At 46.9% G+C, this 22,151-nt stretch overlaps 2 protein-coding genes across 5 annotated transcripts; one reads left to right on the forward strand and one right to left on the reverse strand.

The window, feature by feature from the left end:
- Positions 1-493: 493 nt before the first annotated feature.
- LOC109644261 (properdin-like) lies at positions 494-9,236 on the forward strand. The gene is made up of 11 exons (XM_069525437.1): positions 494-662; positions 1,243-1,381; positions 2,250-2,413; positions 2,527-2,694; positions 2,841-3,050; positions 3,129-3,296; positions 4,892-5,083; positions 6,121-6,294; positions 7,220-7,417; positions 8,230-8,341; positions 8,757-9,236. Exons 1-11 carry the CDS (start codon positions 611-613, stop codon positions 8,893-8,895), a joined length of 1,716 nt encoding a protein of 571 aa, XP_069381538.1. The 5' UTR covers positions 494-610; the 3' UTR covers positions 8,896-9,236.
- Positions 9,237-10,662: 1,426 nt separating this feature from the next.
- LOC109644260 (suppressor of cytokine signaling 7-like) lies at positions 10,663-20,521 on the reverse strand. 4 transcript variants are annotated; one of them, XM_069525434.1, is made up of 10 exons: positions 18,295-20,521; positions 17,252-17,313; positions 16,525-16,629; positions 16,271-16,405; positions 16,003-16,142; positions 14,076-14,244; positions 13,817-13,945; positions 13,514-13,649; positions 12,469-12,596; positions 10,663-12,350 (listed from the first exon to the last, which is right to left on the reverse strand). In XM_069525434.1, the coding sequence occupies exons 1-9, from the start codon at positions 19,968-19,970 to the stop codon at positions 12,488-12,490; spliced, it is 2,661 nt and encodes an 886-aa protein (XP_069381535.1). In that variant the 5' UTR covers positions 19,971-20,521; the 3' UTR covers positions 10,663-12,350; positions 12,469-12,487. The 4 variants fall into 4 exon arrangements, with proteins under 4 accessions (XP_069381535.1, XP_069381534.1, XP_069381537.1 ...); XM_069525433.1 differs by having other exon boundaries at positions 16,271-16,429; positions 18,295-20,334; XM_069525436.1 differs by lacking the exon at positions 16,525-16,629.
- Positions 20,522-22,151: the final 1,630 nt, after the last annotated feature.

Here is a 22,151-nt window from a genome sequence, read left to right on the forward strand (position 1 = left end):
ATAATCGATAATCGAAGAGAGATGCATCGATATTCAGCTGTTTATTGTTTGCAAACATGTGGCGGTAAACACTGACGTCATCTGGCTGGAGAACAAACATTTGTTTTTCAACAAAGAAAAATATCAACGATGTTATAAATATATATATAGGGCTATAATATTTAGTATATATATATATATATACTTACCTTACCATAGTACTTATATCATGGTCACTTTACATTACAATATTTTCTTATTTCATTTGATTTCATTTATGCGTTGCAGTATTATTCATTACTTATATTATGGTCACTTTACATTACAATACTTTCATCATGCCACTCTTTTTTCCTCAGTACTCTTTTGCACATTGTCTGTTTGCAGGTTGTTGTTTTATTTTTTATTTTATAGGTTACAGAAATTTGTAACTGGGGGGGGGCTGTGTGTGTGTGTTAAAATATTTCTGACTGAACTTTGTTCAGCTTCTGACCCTCTGTTGAAATCCTGGAAACTCACACACACACACACACACACACACAAACACACAAACACACAGACACACACACACAGTGTCAGCAGAGTGGGGCTCAGGCTGATTCAGTCCGTCTGTTTCTTCAGCAGCAGCAGGATGAAGATTCTCCAGTTTCTGGTTCTGCTACTGGGCTCTCTGCAGACCTCAGGTCAGTCTGTCTCTCTCTCTATCTCTCTGTCTCTTTGTCTGTCAGTCAGTGTCAGTAATTATATTGATAGAAATGTATATAAAGTGAAAGTGACCATTAAAGAAAAATGAGCAGCGAGGAAGAGTGAGGTTATTGTTGTCATGACGATCACAGAAGAAAGTTAGTTTTCACTGAGTCAAACTAAATATTTCCGACTGAACTTTGTTTGAAAAACACAAACACACACACACAGACACACACACACACCAACACACACACAAACACACAGAGACACACTCACACACACACACACACACACACAGACACATACACACACACACACACAGACAGACACATACACACACAAACACACCAACACAAAAACATATACACACACACACACAAACACATAAACACCCACACACACACACAAACACACACACACAGACACACACACACAAACACATACACCCACACACACACACACCAACACAAAAACATACACACACACACATTTATTCTGAGTTTGTTTATTAGGGCTCACAGCAGCTGAACACATCACTGAGTGTGAGTCTGTGTGTGTATGTGTCTGTGTGTGTAGAGTGTGTGCGATGTTTTGCACATTTCTCCCTGACCTCAGGTCAGTGCAATCATGAGCTTGGTGAAGTGGACGAGGACGACTGCTGTCAGAACCCTCAGTACGGTTACCTGGAAACAAGTGGAGTGTGTCAGTCTTGTGGGTTAGTGAAAGTACACACACACACACACACACAAACGGAGCTTGGCTGTCAAAAGTCAACATCACCAGTGCCTTTAAAGTTTAAAGTTTTAACCATTCATCCAGACTTCTAGCATTTTTTTCGACATTTGCTGGAAAGGTGCATATAATTTTTCTGTCCGCCTCACTTTTCTTTTGGCTGCAGAAGCAGAACCCAGTTTTTTGATGTACTTTCAGAAGCCCTGTGCTGGATTCTTCCCAACAACTACAGACTCTACATACTGTATCTTCGCCGATTTTCCTGTTGCCACCCCACCATCCTCACCCCCTCACTCTGGGCTTCTCCAAAGCTTTCTCAGAACTCAGAGTTCCTCTTCCCGAAGAGAAAAACCTCAGGCACCAACACCTCCATAGAATTTCTGGGCTCAAACCCTTCCAAGCATCTCTGCCCGATGGAAAAAACGCATCACTCTGTTCCTGTCCAACTCTATTCTGGTGGACAGATGCACCAAACATCAACTACTGTCCTTCCTTGGCCATCTCAATTATGCCATGCGCATAATTCCACAAGGGAAATCCTTCCTCTCTAACCTGTTGACCAAAGATGCAGCCGTCCCCTCTCTCCATGATAGAGTCATTGACATTCATATTCAACTGGAAACGTTGACTAGGAATAGCCATAGCCTTAACGTCTTCTTCCTACGAGGTGGGTTTAGGGATCATCAGAAATGCTAACGTCCGCTGGCTCAGCCGATTCTGGTTGACCTCTAGGCTTAAAACTAGGTGTAAATGATCTCCAGTCTAAAGTGAATGTCGTATGTTAGTTAAACTATGTTGTTTTGATCCAGTCCGAGTGTGTGTGTGTGTGTGTCTGTGTGTGTGTGTTTCAGTCCTGCCGTGTGGTCTCCCTGGTCGCCATGGTCACGGTGTAATGTTCTCTGTGGGGAGGGGGTGAGTCAGAGAAGCAGGACATGTTTTGGCATCGGCCAATCAGAGTGCGACAATGCTGAGGACAAACTGCAGACAAAACCATGCAGCGGCACCTGCTGCGACAGTACGCACACACAGACACACACAAACACACATTAACTCACAAACACACACATATACACACACAGACACACTCTGATTACATAAATGATAAATTATGATTGTGTGTGTGTGCAGCAAAGGGGTGGGGCTTGTGGGGCACCTGGTCACCCTGCTCTGTCACCTGTGGAGGAGTCGGAGTCAGAAAGAGAGAGAGAGTCTGCTCCAGTTCTTCTGAGTGTCGCTTGGCCTGTAGTGGTTCATCAGAGGAGACAGACAACTGTCCATCAAAAGAGACTTGTCCAGGTAACCTGTCTGTCTGTCTGTGTATGTCTGTGTCTGTCTGGCATTCTGACTTCCTGTCTCTGTCCACCTGTCTGTCTGTCTGTGTATGTCTGTGTCAGTCTGTCTTTTTGACTTCCTGTGTCTCTCTCCACCTGTCTGTCTGTCAGTCCACGGAGGTTGGTCAAATTGGTCCAGTTGGTCTGAATGTTCTAGTTCGTGTATCGATGACCAGCGTGATGATGTCACCATCCCCTCCAAAGTGCGATATCGTTCATGCTCTAACCCCGCCCCCTCCACGGACACAGCACCACATGGCAATGGTTGCCCTGGCAACAACTTGCAGACTGAGTTCTGCAGCGAGATACCAAACTGTCCAGGTGAGAAAGGCTCAGATAAATATCAGGTACAGTCTTTAATGACAACCTGACGTGTGCCCTGATTGGCTATCTCTGCAGTGGATGGGAGCTGGGGGGCGTGGTCTCCACCTGGTCCATGTTCTATCTCCTGTGGGGAGGGGCTTCAGATGTCAACCAGGACCTGTGATAACCCTGCCCCAAAATATGGTGGTCGATTCTGTGATGGACCAAATGTTCAGGCGCTGGTCTGTATGAGTCCCTGTCCAGGTAACTGACTGACACACACACACACACACGTGTAAAGTGTTGCCATGGTTCTGTTTAGGTCCACAAAGAAAATTCAATTCAACTCAAATGTATTTATATAGAATCAAATCATATAAAACATTATCTCAAGACTCTTTACATATTGAGTTCTTAGAATTATAGAGAAACCAACAGTTCACACAACGAACAGCTCAAACGACTGAGAGAGAAAGAACTCTTTAACTGGAAGAAAGAAGAGAGAGAGACAGAGAGTGAGAGAGGCAGAGAGAGAGAGAGAGAGAGAGAGAGAGAGAGGTCAACTCAAGGTTCCTCACAGTGGAGCTGGAGGACAAACTGACACCAAGGTGACTCTGTTCAGACAGTGATTCTCTGAGATGTTGAGGGTCAATTACAACGACCTCAGTCTGAATTAGAAGTAAGAAGTTCTGGCTCATCCAGGCCTTGATGTTCTCGAGACGTTCCTGAAGTTGAACTAAGTGATTAGATTCATCAGGCTTCAGAGAAATGTACAGCTGGGTGTCGTCTGCGTAACAATGGTAGTGTCTGTGGTGCTTTCTGATGATGTTGCCTAAGGGAGCATGTATAAGGTGAAGAGTATCGGTCCAAGGACAGAACCTTGTGGAACCAGTCTGATGTTCCTCTGATCCCTTCATGTTGTTCTAGTCTCTGTGATCTTATGATCTATGGTGTCAAACGCTGCACAAAGATCCAACAGGACGAGGACAGAGACAAGTCCATCATCTGAGGCCATGAAAGGGTCATGAGTGACTTTTAACAGCTGTCTCTGAGCTGTGATGGATTCTACATCCTGAATGAAAGTTTTCCAACAAACCGTTACGACCTGAGTCGTCACACAGCTGGTTAGCAACAGCTTTCTCTAGGATTTCAGAAATGAAGGTTTGATGTGGGTCTGTAATGAGCTCAGACCTCTGGATCTTTTTATCAGAGGTTTAATTACAGCTACTTTAAAAGCTTGAGGTACGTAGCTGGTTAACAAAGACATGTTCATCTGATTTAATATGGAACTGTCAATCAGGGGGACACTTCCTTAAAAAGTCCAGTCGGGACAGAGTCTAAAAGACAAGTTGTTGGTTTACATGATGAAACTAATGAGGTCAGTTCAGGAAGGTCAACAGAAGAGAAATGGTTCAAACATAAATCTGGTTCTATGGTTCCAGGACCAGACAATGTATCTGTGCTCTTCATGGGGAGGAGGTGGTGGATCTGATCCCTGATGGTTATAATTTGATTTGTGAAGAAGCTCATGAAATCATTGCTTCTCAGAGTTAGAGGAATAGATGGGTCAGTAGAGCTGTGACTTTCTGTCAGCCTGGCCACAGAGCTGAAGAGGAACCTGGGCTTGTTCTGATTTTCTTCTATTAATAATGAATAATAAGAGGTTATGGCATTTCTGAGTGCTTTCTTGTGATTCATCAGGCGATCCTTCCATGCTGGTGAAAATCATTTTGGAAAAAAGTCTGTTTTCCCACAGGACCTGCCCTCTACTGGAAATATTGAGCAGGTTAAGTTGTCCTAATGTGTCCACATAAGTGCAAACTATTTTGAGTCTCTTGCTCTGTCAATGTCTCTAACAGTCGACGGGTCCTGGACTGGTTGGTCCAGCTGGGGTGAGTGCTCGTCTTCCTGTATCCCACAAGGCGAAGCACCTATCAGGACTCGCTTCCGCTCCTGCTCTAATCCAGCCCCCTCATCCAGGCCACCTGGCAAAGTTTGCCAAGGTGACAACCACCAGATAGAGGACTGCAGTCACATACCTCACTGCCCAGGTACACCTGTCTTTCTGAACACACACCAGTGGTAATGATTTACAGCGTCTCCGGTCAGTCAATCATAAATATATGTGACTGCACAGCTGTAAGAGACAATCACAAACTTCCAGATGCTGTAACACCTGTCAGCTGACGTCACATGACTACAGAGTTTATAACGAGATCAACATAGAAACTAGAATCACCACCCTGTGGTTGTACACCTCTCATAAGCAGTACAGTTTCTCCAGGTGACATATTACATTCACAACAATATGAGGTCACTATGAGCTTTGACCACCAAAATCGAATCAATCTAATCTAATCCAAGCTCCAGGTAGAATCCAGAGTTCATGTTTCACAGCTGAACAACTCAGCAGCAGGTTTTCTGCTCAGACTCGTTCAGCATCAGATCCTCCTCGTTCTTCAGGTGAGAGGTGGAGCAGAGACAGGAAGTGATCATGTGATCATGTTTACATCACCTGACACCGTCGTCAGCTCTCATCACCACAAACTGTCTTCATGTCTTCGTCTGTGTCTTCTACGTGTGTGTCAGCACTTTGTCTCCAGAGACATTTGTTTGTGTTTCTTCATGTTTGTGTCACGTGTTAGAAGCTCATCAACCCCCCACTCCCTCAGTGGATCAGTGGAGGACGCTCTGCTGTGTCCTCACTTCTCCTGGACTTAGACTTTATACAGGAGTGAAGGAGGAGACAGACAAACTGAGTCTCACTCTGACATTTGAGTTCAAGATCCAGAGAACTGAGGAGTTCAGTCTGAAGCAGCTTGTGTGAACATTTGTGCCAAATTTGAAAGGATCCCTGGAGGCATTCCTGAGATATTGTGCTCACAAGAATAGGATGAGCGTACCTGAGAAGATATGATGCCTCCAGCCACTGGGTGTCACTGACATAACTATAAAAGACATAGAGACAACAATGACTGTGAGATGACCATGGAGAGGTGTGATTGAAGGAACAAAAGGTTGTGCTGATGTTTAGTTCTCATAAGGACACAGATAACCACTCGCTATCCTGTTTCTGTCTCTCTACCAGTGGATGGGGGATGGGGGTCTTGGTCCCCCTTCACTTCCTGTCCTGTCACTTGTGGGGTGGGGCTTCAGGTGTCAGTCAGGACATGTGAAAGCCCTGCTTCTCAACATAGCGGCCTGCCATGTCCTGGAGAGGGACGTCGAACCAGCATCTGTACAACAAATGTCCACTGTCCAGGTACCTTTCTTAATACTGACACTTAAAGACACAAAGTAGACAACTCCCAGGTGTTGTCCCAGAGACGATAACGACTCCCAGGTGTTGTCCCAGAGACGATAACGACTCCCAGGTGTTGTCCCAGAGACGATAACGACTCCCAGGTGTTGTCCTGGAGACAGTTCACCCAATACGCACACTACGCACGTTGCGTAGGGCCCCGCAAACTAATAGAGGCCCTGTGAAGAAAAAAAAAAAACTGACTCTCCGTCGCGGACGTCAGATTCCCAGTGCATGTGCATCAGCCCAGCAAGATGAAGCGGAGTCATCCCTCGGGGAGTTAAAAAAAAAGAGGAAGAAACAGCATGAAACTTTGTGAAAATGAAGCAGTCAGGTAACTCTCCTCACCGGGCGGGAGAGTGGGAGGGACTAGTCCGTGTTTAACCGACAGTAACAGGGCGGGACGCCGGGGAGCCCTGGGTGAACCCCGGTCTCTGTGTGCGTCTTCCTGGCTTCTATAATTTTAGTTGTAATATTGTTACAACTGCACTGATACAAAATGGAAAGTAATGGATAAATATTGACTAAGATTGAATTGTGTTAGCTTGGATAGCCCACAGGCAGATATAGATGCAGATATCTCTAAACAAATAATAATGAAATAATAACATAAACAATCACCTACATTTGAAGTATTTGAAAGTGAAACAAGTGCAGCCGATTTGATGGAGCTGAATTAACAGTTGCCTTATCAATATGTTTAAAGGGGGGGTGAGTGGAAGCACTGGGTGTCAGTTAGGAGGGCCCATTAGCAGAGTTTTGGGCCCCATGGAGGTCTGAACCGGCTCTGACCTGGAGACAACAAAACACTGTACAAACCTACCAGATGAAGTTTGAGAACACAAACATACTAATGCTGAAGACAGACTAACTTGTGTGTTTGCAGTGGACGGCGTGTGGTCAGAGTGGTCGCCGTGGAACAAATGTACATTTCCGTTTGGTGAGCGGAACATCCGCTGCAAGCAGCTGGGCGGGAGTCAGACACGGGAGCGTCAGTGTCTTCATCGAGCTCATAACGGATCCATCTGCAGCGGAGACACTTTGACTGACAGGCGGGTCTGCTATGATGTCAGCCGCTGTTACCGTGAGTGACACAAACACACATTCAAGTTTTTATACGTTGAGTGAAAATTAAAACCACCTCACAATACACCAGAAAACAGGTGGTCACACAGACAGTCATAGATGTCCACTCACAACAACATGAATGTCCTAACAATGGAAAGTCATCAAGTTATCATCTGCAGTTGATAAAAAAAAAAGATGTTTACAGATTAAACACTTTAATTAAATATATGAAATAAGTTTCCTTATTAGACAATTCAGAGATCCAATTACTCAACATATTCACATAGAAATAAAGATAAAATATGAACCCATCCGTCAGTAAAGACAATCTTATATTAGAACAGATTTAACATTGAGTATCACAAGAAAATCCATACTTCCCCCTCTTCTTGTGGGCAAATGAACATCCCACCTGAGACCATACCAAGTCACTCAGTGTTTAGGGGTTTAAAGTTGGCTGGAGTCAAACCACACTTTAACACAGCTGTTTGCAGGGTAAATCTCATCCATCTTGTTTTTAAGAGACGTGGAGTTTATTGTTGTTTGGCGAGCACGATGTTTGACGTGGAAGGCAGGTACAGAGCAAACCGCCATTGACCTCAGCCTCACTGTCGTGATGTTTAGCCAATGAATTGCTGGCACCTCATCAAGGAATCGAACTCAGAGATACGATCCACGACACGACACATTTCGAATGTTTAATTGGTTCATGTTTTTACTGTCATCTTTGTCTTAAAGAGTTCATGACGAATTGCCCTTTTTTATCACCAGCCAATCACATGTTTATTGTGTCTCTGTGTGTCTCTGTGTCTTCTTGTTGTGTTGCAGTGAAGGGCACCTGGCAGGGCTGGGACTCGTGGAGTCTTTGTTCTCCGTCCTGTGGACAGAACTCCAACCGCTTCAGGAGTAGAAACTGTGAACCTGATTACAGTGGCTACAAGTCAGTTTGTTTCCTTGAGAGACCCACGGATGTAATAAGGATTTACAAATGAACATGATAATTATAATACCGCTACCGTTACACCTACCGATGTCTCAGTACGTTACTTTGTTACTGCTGATTTATGCACAATCCCATATTTTCACATAATTTCATGTCCCATCCCCCCTCTTTAAAGATGCATGATGCACTTACTTTAACTAGCGTTGCCTACAGACCTATGCAAGTAGCCTGAAGCACTGAGCTTCTGATTTATACATGAAATAATGCAGAGCAACCAAGTTTAGGGTTAAACTCCAGATTCCCAGATTTCGACCTATCATATATATACAGTATATATACTATACTATACATGCATCTTTCTTATTTGTTGTTCTTGTAAAAGTGGCTGAAGTGCAGTGTTGCTGTGTTGCAGTCCCACCATCGGCCGTCAGAAGGAGAAGGCCACGTTCTTTGGGAAGCCACTGGCCGACTGTGGCTCGACACCGGATGGCGGTCCAGATATCGAGAACCAGCCCTGTGTCAACATTCCCCCCTGCCCCCCCCAGGTATAAAGATGGCTCTCTCAACTGAGGCTAAATCTCTATCGCCCACTGGTGGCTGGCTGTATTACAGGTCATAAACCTGTTCTTATCTCTGTTAATTAGATATTTGATGATGTAACTTTGTTTAGCTCCACCCCCAAACATAATACCTCTGGCCACTGGGTGTCGCTGACTATACAAGACTTGTGTATTCTATGTCACCCAGAAAACAATGTTTATTCATGTAATGTGAAGAGCCAGTATTGTGTATTCACAAGTATTCACTTGTCTACACAAATTACTGACACAATACCAACTGCAATGAGGGCTGGTGCTCACGATGTAATCCTCAATAAACTGGAGTGAATGGAGCTAAAAGTGTAAAGTATTTATTTTCATGTGCTTCCAGACAAAGACATTTTAATTCTACAAATATTGTCTCTTTGGGGTTTTTTACACGGAGGTTTGGTTTACATCACACTAGTATTCTGCTAACGCATGCTGATTGGTTAGTGAAAGATTTGCTGATAAACATGAAATCAATGATCATCTCCACACGTAGATCAGGCTAATGTAGCAGCTGCTAACTGTGATGTTAACAGTGGTAAATCTAGTCATGATGACACTCTGCAAGTGCTTCACAGTACAATTTTGCCATTCACCCATTCACACACACATTCATACAGTGCATCTATGAGCAGCACCTTCTTTGTTCTATGAGCGGTTCAGCATCTTGCCCAAAGACACTTCGGCATGCAGATGGGAAGACTGGGGATCAAACTGCCGATCTTCTGATTGGAGGACGACCACGTCCCGTAGCAAGTCACAGGAACTGATGAAACTCGGTAAGTGTCATGTGATGTGTGACATCCCAAAAACTTTCAGAAACTGTTTCTAACGTTGATTCAAAAAGTATAAATCTGATCTAATGGAACAAAATCTGTTGTTTCTGATTCTTGTGAACTACTAAGAAAACTAGCAGAAGAAAATTAGCCCGTTCTGAGCAACAGCTACATTTACTCTGGACTTCCTGCGCCCCCTGTACGACCTGGAAGCTGTGAGCAGAAGTTCTCCGTTTTAGAAACTTCCTGTTTACTTCCCTTTAGCATGTATAGCTAGCATGCACGTTAGCATGAAAGAGACTGTGATTGGTAGTTTATGTTATGACGATCGCACCATGCATTAAAGGGAGGTTAATAACTAGCACTGATAGCCAATCAGGTGGCTCCCTGCAGATCTGAAGCTTATGTTCACATTTGTCTGTGTTCGTGATGTCGCTCTGTTCCAACGCCGATACACTTTGTCCTCAGGAGGACCTCTTGATAACTCTTTCTCTAGCGAGTCTGTCTTTTTTCATCCTGTGAACCAGGCCACCCTTTAATTCGTTTTGAGACTGACCAATGTTCATCAACAGGGGGCGCTGCAGGAAGTGAACAGTGGTAACAAGATGGACTAACCTCTAATGACAAAATGTCTCTATCCTCTTTCAAACCTGGAGTATAGGACACGCCCACTGATGACATCACACTTCATGCTTGGAAACTGCGTTTTCAAACTAAAACAATCGCTCGACAGTGTTGTGGCTCAGGGTCAGTTTTAATCCTCGTCCATACATAACCACTCACGAACACTGGGCGTGTGAGCTGAGGCTGGTTTTCTTCCAGGAGGTCATGTGATAGGAGCTTAACGAATCAGCAAAGGCTACGTCATGACCGAAAAGACATAAGCTGGAAGAGGTTGAGTCTACGTCATCGTTTGTCAGATGTATCAGAGATGTACCAGCAGACAAACACAAGCTCCACCCACACTCTTTTATTAACAGGCCGCTGCACCAAAGATAACAGATTACTTCATGTTCGTCCACAGCAAAAGTAACAGTTCAGTTTTCAGCAGGTCTCCAGTCCGTAGTATTAACGCTTATCCATGTTCCGCCCCCCTTGCTGTCATGACATCATGGAAGTGTCCCCGCAGGGTCGTCAGGCGTCCAGTGTTCAGTGAAACTCGTCCAAACAGCAGCTTGTTCCAGTGACACATCGTCACGGTAACATTGTAGGTCAGTAGTCATCGCCTCCATCCTCTCTTTTTTTTGGTATTTCTGCCACCACATCGAGCGGCATGGTCGCCTCTGGGAACTCCTGTTTCCTGCTGACGTTGACATGTTCCTGTTTCTCATTATTCTGCAAAAAAACGTCTAATTTATCTCGGACTGTTTTTATAGTTGAGACTTTATTCCTCATTTTTAAACTACGACCAAGTGAAACAAAGAATTTGACTTTTTATGTTTGTGCTGTTTTTATGTAGGTTGACGTCTGAAACCTCGGCCGCTGTGATTGGTCAGATGTACTGAGGTGTGAAAGTTGTCAGGATTTGTATGTTTGTTATCAATGCCCTCCTCCACCATGTTAGCAAATGGGACATAGACCAAACTAAAAAAATCAGTTTGTTCAAGTTTCTGATCAGTTTGGTTTGAATCAGTTATTTGATGATATAAAAACAGGCGAAGACGTCATGATTGACAGCTGAGGCTGACTCCTGATTGGTTGAGTGTGTACTGGTTTCACTCCCACTCATCAGCACTGAGCCAGGAGACATTCAGGTTTACGATGTTCTGGTGGAACATCACGACTTTAAATCATTGCTGCTAAAATCATAGTTCACATTTAGTGTTTTTAGATTCGTTTCCAGTTTAACCCTTGATACTTTTCTATATGTGGTCGTGAGTTACAGTAAAAGTCAGTGCGACGGCAGACGTGCCGAGCTGCTGGTTGAGTTTTGGTTCATGGTCATCCTGAGGAAATGGCTCTTTGGCTCCAGTGTGTGCAGATTTGAAACTGAACGTAGAAAAACTGCTAGAAGATCTTTGTTGGAGCGGTGACGGAGGATCAGAGCCAATCAAATGTTGGGTTATAATTTTGATTTATCGAAAGATAAATTCATAATAAAGAGAAAAAGAATAAATAATCAAACCTGAGAGAACATGAGCTTGGACCTCCGCAGTTTTATTATTATTATTATTAATAATAATATTTTGTTCATTTTGTCAAAGCTCTAATCCTCCGTCGCAGCAGCTTAAGTTACTCTGAGCGTCTGGCTGCTTGTTTTTTCGGACGTTTCCATAGTGACGGCGCCGCAGCCCGTGGATGTTCCAGGATCCCAGAGGCGACAGCGTGTCTCTCCTCACACTGAGCTTCTTGCTTTGTTTCTTTAACAGATTTTAGCGTCGTCAGTAACAGCAATGTTTCCTTTTAGTCTAGTGATGACATCAGAAGAGAGGCAGAGTCTCCACATCCCCTGTCCCTCCCCTGTCTGATGCTCGTGAGCCAATCAGAGGGCCCGCAGGAGGTAGGATCATCTGAAACTCTCCCGAAAACAGGACAGAGCAGAGGAGGCTGACTGACCGCACAGTGAGTCCAGGCCGACAGTCTGCACGTCTTCAGCGAGCCGATCGAGCATCCGCAGAAAAAGAAAAACACAAAGGAAAAGAACTGGAGGGAAAAGAGGAGAAGAGTGAATTAATGAGGAGTTTACATTGTGTTCACTGTTCAATCAAGTTTTCAACAAGATGTCGCTTCGTTATCTCAAGTTGAAACAGGTGACACTCACATAGTCTCAGGCTCCTGTGCTACGTTTGGGACTCGACCACCCCCGTCTGGCTCCTCTCCGTCAGCGTCGGACTGACCTCCTCCTCTGGGTCGTAGTAATAAAACTTCTTCAGGTAGGCGATCAGAGGTCTGAGGAGAGAGACATCTGAGTTTGTTTCATCCATAAACTGTAAATAGAAATGGACGACATGATCGCCCCCTGGTGTCTGGTTGCAGTACAAGTCATAAACCCCTCCTCCTCCATGTTAGCAGATGGGGCATGGACCAAAGTTTGTTTGTCAAAGATGGTTTCTGTGATTTTAAATTGTTCTTATCACACTGTTGTTGGGACCTACTATTGGTGACCTATGTATCCGAAGCCTGAAGACAAAGGACAGCTTCCAGAACTCAGTCTCCCAGGGTCCTTCACTTCTTCACACTGTGGTGTGAAACCTGCCACTGGACACAACTTCCTGCTACTATTAATCACTGTGTCTCAGGACCTGTGAGGTCACCAGACCAATAAAACCACAGTTCCCCCCCTGCTCTCTCTTTCTTATCACTTCTCCTGGAGCACAAGTGTCTCTCTCTCTTTCTGTCTGTCTCCTACTGTCTCTCTCTCTCTCTTTGGAACCACACGCTCACTCACACACATACAACACACACCTGTAATAGTAAGTACACTTATTATTACAGGTGTGTGTTAGTTTGTGTGTTTTTACTTTAAATATTTTAATAATAAATGTCATTAATGTTGCATTAGTATAAATTTTCTCAACCTCTACACTGCCAAGAACTCCACATCCTTCCACTCGGGGTGAACCCTAACAGACTACTGATCATTTTGGTATTTCTGATTTTTTGTTTTGAGTTATTTGATGATGAAAGAACAGGCTGAGATGTCACGATTAGTGGAGTGCATACTGCAGCCAGCCACCAGGGGGAGATGTCATCCATCTCCATGTGCTGGCTTCACTGTGCTGCTCATTTTATTTCTCGAACGATCTCATTATAATTTCTTCAGTTCTGATTCTGCTGAAGTTTTACGGCGAGCTCTGCGGACTCACGTGGGCAGCGGCAGCTCCTGGATGTGGTCGATGCGAACAAGCTGTCTGATGCAGAAGCGACAGAGATGCTGCAGAGATTTAACACTGCTGAACCTGGAGACTGGATACAAGAGCTGGACCGGGGTCGGGGGCAGACCTGAACACACACACACACACACACACACACACACACACACACACACACACACACACACACACACACACACACACACACACACACACACACACACACACACACACCTTTAGTTGTAAAGTGCAGACAGGTGATGACAGAAGGTGTCAGGTGATTGGTTGCTTGGTTACCAGGGACTCTGGAGCGCAGGAAGTAGAGGAACTTCCCGTTCTTGGAGTGCATAATGGCTCTTTCTATGAACTCCACCACAGAGTGACAACGATCCTCAAACTTCGGATGACACCACAGACTGAAGGTTCCTGAAGGAAACACATCAAACTCAGCTAGCACTTGTCACAGTCTGTTCGCTCTGTGTGTGTGTGTGTGTGTGTGTGTGTGTGTGTGTGTGTGTGTGTGTGTGTGTGTGTGTGTGTGTGTGTGTTGTGTTACCTCTGTAGTGCTCCATGCGTGTGTGGTGTGTAACTCCCTGGGACCTGAAGCTCAGACTCAGGATGTATCGGGGGTCCGAACTGTCTCGAACCAGAAACGATCCGTCAGGTTTCCCCTTAAGTTTCATTTCTGCGTCCTCCCAGTTCATCGGCCCCCAGTACCAACCGCACTACACACACACACACACACACACACACACACACACACACACACACACACACACACACACACACACAGTTTAACAGCAGGTCAGTTAAACTCTAGAGATCAATGAGTCCATTTAGGACACAAGTGATAATGAATCAGTTTCTCTGCTTTGGTGCAAATTAAAGTAACAACAGGTTCAATGGAGGCAAAATCAAGACAACCCTCAAAAAGGGAATGTTTGTAATGTGCTGGCTGCACACAGCTGCTCCTTCTTCCGGACTAATTCTTCTTTAGTTTTGTGTTCTGCTCATGTCCTTGTCATTACTGGTAGCATGAGGTGGTATTTGCAGCCTGAGCTCACAGCCCAGCTCCATTGACATTTGGCAGAGAACACCAACATTGACAGGTCCACCATTGGAGCCCCGTTCTCTTCACAGATGAGAGCCGGTTCACACTGAACACATGTGACAGATGTGAAAGAGTCTGGAGAAGCTGTGGTGAACGTGACGCTGCTGTAACATCATCTATGACCAGTTTGGTGGGGGGTCAGTGATGGTCTGAGGAGGCAGATCCTTGGAGGGTCACATAGACCTCCATGTCACAGCCAACGGTTCCCTGACTGCTGCTAGGTACCAGGAGGAAATCCTCAGAGTGACTGTCCGACACTGGTGCAGTGGACCTTGGGTTCCTCTTGGTGCAGGACAATGCCTCATGTGACCCATCCACCAACTCATCAGGAGCATGTCGAGACGTTTCGGGGGTGCATACAAGCACATGGGGCCATATACACCCACGGAGTCACATGATGAGTTGCTGTGATAAAAGTCACAGTTGGATCAGCCTGTGATTTCAGTTATTTTGGAATGATTTTGAATCCAGGCCTCAGTGGGTTAATGATTTTAGTTTCCATTGAACGTTGTTACATCATTTTGTTCTCAACAAATTATAGAATGTTCATCAGAAAAGATTTTCAACCTGAATAATTTGACTATCAAGATGTGTGATTTAAAGGTTCCCTTAACTTTTTTGAGCAGTGTACATGGACTGGTCTTCAGAGACTGGACTACATGGACTGGTCTTCAGAGACTGGACTACATGGACTGGTCTTCAGAGACTGGACTATATGGACTGGTCTTCAGAGACTGGACTACATGGACTAGACTACATGGACTGGACTACATGGACTGGACTATATGGACTGGTCTTCAGAGACTGGACTACATGGACTGGTCTTCAGAGACTGGACTATATGGACTGGTCTTCAGAGACTGGACTACATGGACTAGACTACATGGACTGGTCTTCAGAGACTGGACTACATGGACTGGTCTTCAGAGACTGGACTACATGGACTGGTCTTCAGAGACTGCACTACATGGACTGGTCTTCAGAGACTGGACTACATGGACTGGACTACATGGACTGGTCTTCAGAGACTGGACTACATGGACTGGTCTTCAGAGACTGGACTATATGGACTGGTCTTCAGAGACTGGACTACATGGACTGGTCTTCAGAGACTGGACTATATGGACTGGTCTTCAGAGACTGGACTACATGGACTGGTCTTCAGAGACTGGACTACATGGACTGGTCTTCAGAGACTGGACTACATGGACTGGACTACATGGACTGGTCTTCAGAGACTGGACTACATGGACTGGACTACATGGACTAAATAAAAACATTTAAATCCACTTTTATACTTTTTCAAATATGAATGAAATATCACAATATAACTTGTGAGGATAAGTTAGACCCCAGCGTGCCCAGGCCCCACCTTCTCCAGTTCTCTGAGGCTGGTGGCGAAGCTGTTGGCGTCGAGTCGACTGAGGGGGCAGCGGGGGGTGAGTCGCGGCGGATAGTGCTGACTGGCGGGACGCAGAGGGACGGGCCGTGGTAAACCTCGCAGGAAGGTGTCTGACAAACATCAAAGATGTGTTAGTTTGACTGGTCACATGACTCATGAAGGACACGTGTGTCAGAGGTCAGAGCGTGCGTGCGTGTGTGTGTGTGTGTATGTGTGTGTGTGTGTGTGTGCGTGTCACCATTGAGGCTCAGACTGTGCTGGATGGTGCTGAGGGAGGGGGGCAGGGCCAGCGGTCGCGGGGGAAGAGATTGCATTGATGCCCCAACACTTCGCTCGGTGAACGTCCCCTGTTGAGGAGGACCGCTGAAATCATCTGGAGACAACGAGAGAAACACACCTGTTTAGAGTTAGCTGACCTCTGACCTCAGAGTCACTGGACAGGAAGCAGGACAGAGGAGGTGAAGACAGGAAGTAAAAGATGAAGTGAAGTACCGAGCAGACTGAGGCTCCGTCTGGGTGGGGGTGGGGGAGTTGGGGGATGAAGACAGTTCCCACCTCTTCGAGAAATGTCCACATCAACCAGAGACACTGTCTCACCTGGAGACATGGTCAAACAGAGAGAAGAAGAAGAAGAGGAAGAAGATGTTAGAGAAGTGAAAGTGTGAAATATTAGTGTTGAGCAGAAGACAACTCGTCATCAATATCAGAGACGATCAAACACCTGAAATCAATAATCAGCTGATGTTGGTGATTCGATGCAGACCCAGCTGTTCGTGGACGAGACAGTCGACTTTTCTCTCTACTGCGCAGAAATATTCAGGACATAACGAGTCGGACTCAGACATCATGGCTGACACCAGTGTTATCGCCAATGAGCAGCAGAAGCTCATTAGACCCGAGTAGTTTGCCTCATGGTCCAGCAGAGGGCGCTTACTATCAGTGAAGTAATTAAATAATAATAACTTAATTTAAAAGCAACTTTCAAAACAGACATGTGCTTCATAAATATATATAACAAATAAAAACAGGAACACAAAATAGACAGATAAAATAACACCAATTAAACTGAACGACAATAGAAAAGGATAAATGATAAAGAAGAAAAGTTTTTATTGGACGTTAACAAGTAAAGTCGTCCTGAGCCGAAGAATCGTTCCGCAGTAGACGACGAAAGTAACATGGCCATTTCTCAACTTGCTTGAAACACACAAAGACTTACCAGTGAACGCAGGAGTGAAGGTCACTGGAGAGAAGGCACTGTGGGGTCTGGACACCGGCAGCCTGTCGGACACACGGTGGAAATTTAAGGTGAATCTTCATCAGGCTATTTTTTTACCATAAAACAAAACAGGCTGAGATGTGATGATTGACAGCTGACACTAGGGCTGGGCGACATGGAACAAAATCACGATCATTTTTCCACATCAGTCGATATATAAATCAAATCTGCAACACGGAGGGACATGACCCCGCTGGACAAGTGACTGCTCCTCTGATGTTTTCTGATCATCAAACGTATGTGTCTCTGTCCCTCTTCACACACAAACTGATCGCCAAATTGAATATATATATTATATATTCTGAAACAGTTATTAATCAATGATGTCAGATCTTGACTCTGGATCGTTCTGCTCACTTTAACCCTGATGGCCTGACAGGGTCACGTTACATCTCGTGTTGGGTTTAAACATGTGTCTCAGGTTTAAACATGTGTCTCAGGTTTAAACATGTGTCTCAGGTTTAAACATGTGTCTCATAAACTCTAAAGAATCAAACAAACACAAAGTAAACGTCAGTCCTCTACGTGTCCTGACAACTTGTGATCAGTGCTGGTGTTGAAAGTATTGTTATTATCACTGGATGAGAAAGACTCCTGATTGGCTGACAGGTTTAATTCAGAGTTCTTCAGTCCTACAAAGCTCGGTCGGTTGTTATCGGGGTCAATCACCATGGTAACGTATGATGAACAGCTAACCCGTACCAGGTTAAATTGGAGATAAGACCAATAACCACAGGGATTAATGTAATCATGTTAACAATCGTCAAGCTGCTCTCAGATCAGTGTTAAATACAAAATAAAACAAACCTTCAAGACTGTTGTCATGGTGAGCATCCTCACTGCTCAGGAGACAATCCATTGATTCATAAAATAATTCATAGATCGGACTCAAAAAGACTTAATGTTTGAATAAATCAATATTTCAATGTTGACAACCGTCAAGTATGTGGACCATGAGAGTCCCCGTCCTGAAGTCCTCTCACCTGCTGCTGTCTTGCTCCGTATTGCTGCAGGTGGACCCCCACACGTCCAGCAGACTCCCCCCGGACGAGGTGGACGAGGCCAGCGATGGCCTCTTGTCCAGCAGTCCCCCTGACCCCCCGTTGGAACTCTTGGTTCTGAACAGCTTGCTGAGCCGGAACTTCAGGGACCCCCCTTTTCTCATCTTGCTCCTCGGTGTCTTTTCACCCTCTCTTCCTCCTCCTCCCACCTCCCCCTTCAGGACCACTAAAGGGGAGGCAGATCGCGCCCCCCCGCCAGAGGCCATGCTGAGTTTGGGGGTGGTGGTGCGGCTCTGGGGCTGGGAGCAGGATTGATGCTGATGCTGCGAGCAGTGGTTTGGGTCGGGGTTGGTGGACGGGAGTGGCTCAAGCCAGACTGGGAGACCACCGGGGGGGGCTGCAGTGGCCTGTGGGTGGTTGGGGGGGTAGGGACAGAGAGTGTCAGTGGTGCTGACGGCCAACGACGACCGGCAGTTCTGATCAGTGCACACCCCCGCCTCCTCCGCCAGTCTGTGGACCTGCCGCATCAGACCACTCAGAGTCCCACTGGAGAACACAGGCCCTGCCCCCCCAGGAATCCCACCACCACCAAGCCCCTCCACCTTCTCTCCTTTCTCAACACCTCCTCCCAGCACCCCCACCTCCTCAGAACCCAGACCTTCAAGGACCAGCAGGGCGTCACTGGTATCACTCGGGTCCTCGCCGGGTCCCATGCCGCCCGAACCCGAGGCTAAGACACTGTGACAGGAGCACCGAGGGAGTGGAGGCACCATGTCCTCTCCCCCGCCACCCTCCCTCCCCTCACCCAGATGACCCAGCCTCCGGGCCAGAGCCAGGACCGGGTCCCTTACCCCAGTGGTGCAGTTCTTCCTGGGCTCCAGCAGGCCCAGGTGCAAGGCTTGATCCAGCAGGCCCGGGGGCCATTTAGCGAGTCTGTCTGTCAGGAGGCGGTGTCGATGGCACAGGACCGACCCAGGCTCAGAGTCCAGAGCAGGGTTCCCCCGCTGAGGAGACCCATCAGAACCTTTGGACAGTTTGAGGACCGGGTGCCACTGCAGGAGCTGCGGCTGCAAGTTCTCCTCTGTGGATGGGATACAGTGTGAGTTCTGGTCCTTCCCACCTCCAGGCCCAGGACCGGCTGTTGTGCTACCGGGACCGGTTCCTGATCCGGAATCCTGCTGCTGTCTCTCCGCTTCCGCCTGGAGGAACCCCGGTGGCGGCTGCTCCAGCCCGCACTCCAGGATCCGGTCTCCGGCCCGCAGCAAGTTCTGAAACACCATCAGCTGTCCCCCCGAGCCGTGCGGCACCGGGAAGTCCACGAACCTTTGCGCCGCTATAGCAAAGTTCTCGGGCGGCGGAGGTGAGCGCGGCGCCTCGGAGCCCAGCGGAGCCTGCGTCAAAACCAGCCCGCCGTCCAGGTCGCCTTTTCGGGGGAGCGGCGAGCTGTAGTGCGGGGAGGCCGAGCCGAGGCCTGCCGAGGGACCACCGGGCTCCAGATCGAACCTGACGCCGTGGTGTCCCAGCGCCGCTTTAACGGGCCCGAACCCGCCGCCTCCAGAGATCAGGTCGTCGGGCTCGTCCAGCCGGTCGTACTCTGCCGCGGACACGAGCCTCATGAGGACAAAGTCCGGGGACATGTCCTGCTGCGCGTCGGTCATGTTGTCAGGCTAACGTTAGCTGCGCTTACATAACACCGACATGAATCAACGGCTACGGAGCTTACGGCGGCTAACGGCGGCATCCTCCCGCCGAGCGAACCGGGAGCCCGACGGAGCAGCGGCCGACGGCCATGTGACGTCCGGCCCGGTTGGTGACGGTAACGGCTCCGCGGAACGACGTCAGAACACGAACATGAGAATCCTGACCGGTGGCGCCGCTCGCTAACGTTAGCTAGCTGTTAGCTTCCTCCCGACTCAGCCACCGGTCAGACGGCACGGACGAGCTGGAGGGGGGGGCGCGCGGTGCCGGTGCGTAACGGCGCCATCATTACTCATCAGTGTTGACTGAACGGACGCGCGTGCACAAAGTGCACGGTAGACAGCTGAACGCGTCCCGGTACCGGAGACACGACCGGAAGTGTCTCTCAGCTGATCCTCAGTTATCAACATAAACAATCGATGATGAAAACATGAAACTTTTCAGTTATCAGGTTTAATTCTCCTCCTTCTTCTCCTCCTTCTCCTCCTTCAGTCTAATGGTGGATGGCCACCTTCTTCTCCTCCTTCTTCTTCTTCTTCTTCTTCTCCTCCTCCTTCTCCTCCTTCAGTCTAATGGTGGATGGCCACCTTCTTCTCCTCCTTCTTCTTCTTCTTCTCCTCCTTCTTCTTCTTCTCCTCCTTCTTCTCCTCCTTCTTCTTCTTCTTCTTCTCCTCCTCCTTCAGTCTAATGGTGGATGGCCACCTTCTTCTCCTCCTTCTTCTTCTTCTCCTCCTCCTCCTTCTCCTCCTTCAGTCTAATGGTGGATGGCCACCTTCTTCTTCTTCTCCTCCTTCTTCTTCTTCTTCTTCTTCTTCTCCTCCTTCAGTCTAATGGTGGATGGCCACCTTCTTCTCCTCCTTCTTCTTCTTCTTCTTCTTCTTCTTCTCCTCCTTCAGTCTAATGGTGGATGGCCACCTTCTTCTCCTCCTTCTTCTTCTTCTCCTCCTCCTCCTCCTCCTTCAGTCAAATGGTGGATGGCCACCTTCTTCTTCTCCTTCTTCTTCTTGTTCTCCTTTTGACTTTTAAATAACTTTAATTAAGACACATTGTCAAACAAATCCTAATTTCTCAAACCAATTTTTGCAAAGACAAAGGGATAAAAACCATAATATACACACACGTCAGACACCAACCCTAAAAAGTTAAAACCAGAGCCTGGTTCTCCCCCAGTGAGCACAGGACCTGCCCCACCCCCCACACAGCCCTGAAACCCTCCAAATTGTTTGTCAGTTTAAAATATGCATGTTCAATACTCAGCCTAGCTGCCATAAAACCCCTCACACAGCGCAGCGGATCCGTCCAGCCTCTCCCAGCCATTTTATTTTTGCGACTGATCCAGGTTGCCATCTTTGCATTCGAAAAAATAAAATTCATTAAAACCATGATATGTTTTTTCCTTGCTGTGTACTTGGGCCCAAACACAAAAAGCGGCAAAGAGAAAACCTCTCCTAACCCCCCCACCCACTCCTGCAGCTGTTTAAACATGTCCGCTAACCTGGGACAGGACACCACTAAGTGCTCCAGGGTCTCAGGCAGCGAACAGAAAGGACACCCCCCCTCAGTGCTTGGGTCCAGGTGAGCTCTGTATCTGTTTGTAGCTAGAGCTCCATGTATAATTCTCCACTGGATGTCTGCCATCCGTCTCTCCACAGGAGGTTTATACAGGACCCACCAGCTGCCACTAGGGGAATAGTCTGCGCCAAAGAACTCAGTCCACCTGGACTCCCTGAAGTAAAAAGTCTTCTTGTTCTCCTCCTCCTCATTCTTCTTCTTCTTCTTCTCCTCCTTCAGTCTAATGGTGGATGGCCACCTTCTTCTTCTCCTTCTTCTTGTTCTCCTCCTCCTCCTCCTTCTCCTCCTTCAGTCTAATGGTGGATGGCCACCTTCTTCCCTTCTTCTTGTTCTCCTCCTTCAGTCTAATGGTGGATGGCCACCTTCTTCTCCTTCTCCTTCTTCTCCTCCTTCAGTCTAATGGTGGATGACCACCTTCTTCTTGTTCTCCTCCTCCTCCTTCTTCTCCTCCTTCAGTCTAATGGTGGATGGCCACCTTCTTCTCCTTCTCCTTCTTCTCCTCCTTCAGTCTAATGGTGGATGGCCACCTCCTCCTCCTTCTTCTTGTTCTCCTCCTCCTCCTCCTTCTT

This window comes from Paralichthys olivaceus, chromosome 5, assembly GCF_024713975.1.
Source record: "Paralichthys olivaceus isolate ysfri-2021 chromosome 5, ASM2471397v2, whole genome shotgun sequence".
In the NCBI taxonomy this organism is placed as follows: domain Eukaryota; kingdom Metazoa; phylum Chordata; class Actinopteri; order Pleuronectiformes; family Paralichthyidae; genus Paralichthys; species Paralichthys olivaceus.

Coding starts and splice junctions, on each gene's coding strand:
- LOC109644261 (XM_069525437.1), top strand. CDS start 611: ATGAAGATTCTCCAGTTTCTGGTTCTGCTACTGGGCTCTCTGCAGACC. Junction 1,382..2,249: donor GGAGTGTGTCAGTCTTGTGG/GTTAGTGAAAGT, acceptor TGTGTGTTTCAG/TCCTGCCGTGTGGTCTCCCT. Junction 7,418..8,229: donor TGATGTCAGCCGCTGTTACC/GTGAGTGACACA, acceptor GTTGTGTTGCAG/TGAAGGGCACCTGGCAGGGC.
- LOC109644260 (XM_069525433.1), bottom strand. CDS start 19,970: ATGACCGACGCGCAGCAGGACATGTCCCCGGACTTTGTCCTCATGAGG. Junction 16,430..16,524: donor ACGGAGCCTCAGTCTGCTCG/GTACTTCACTTC, acceptor AACTCTAAACAG/GTGTGTTTCTCTCGTTGTCT. Junction 12,597..13,513: donor CAGGAGCTGCCGCTGCCCAC/GTGAGTCCGCAG, acceptor CTCTCTCCTCAG/ACCTCTGATCGCCTACCTGA.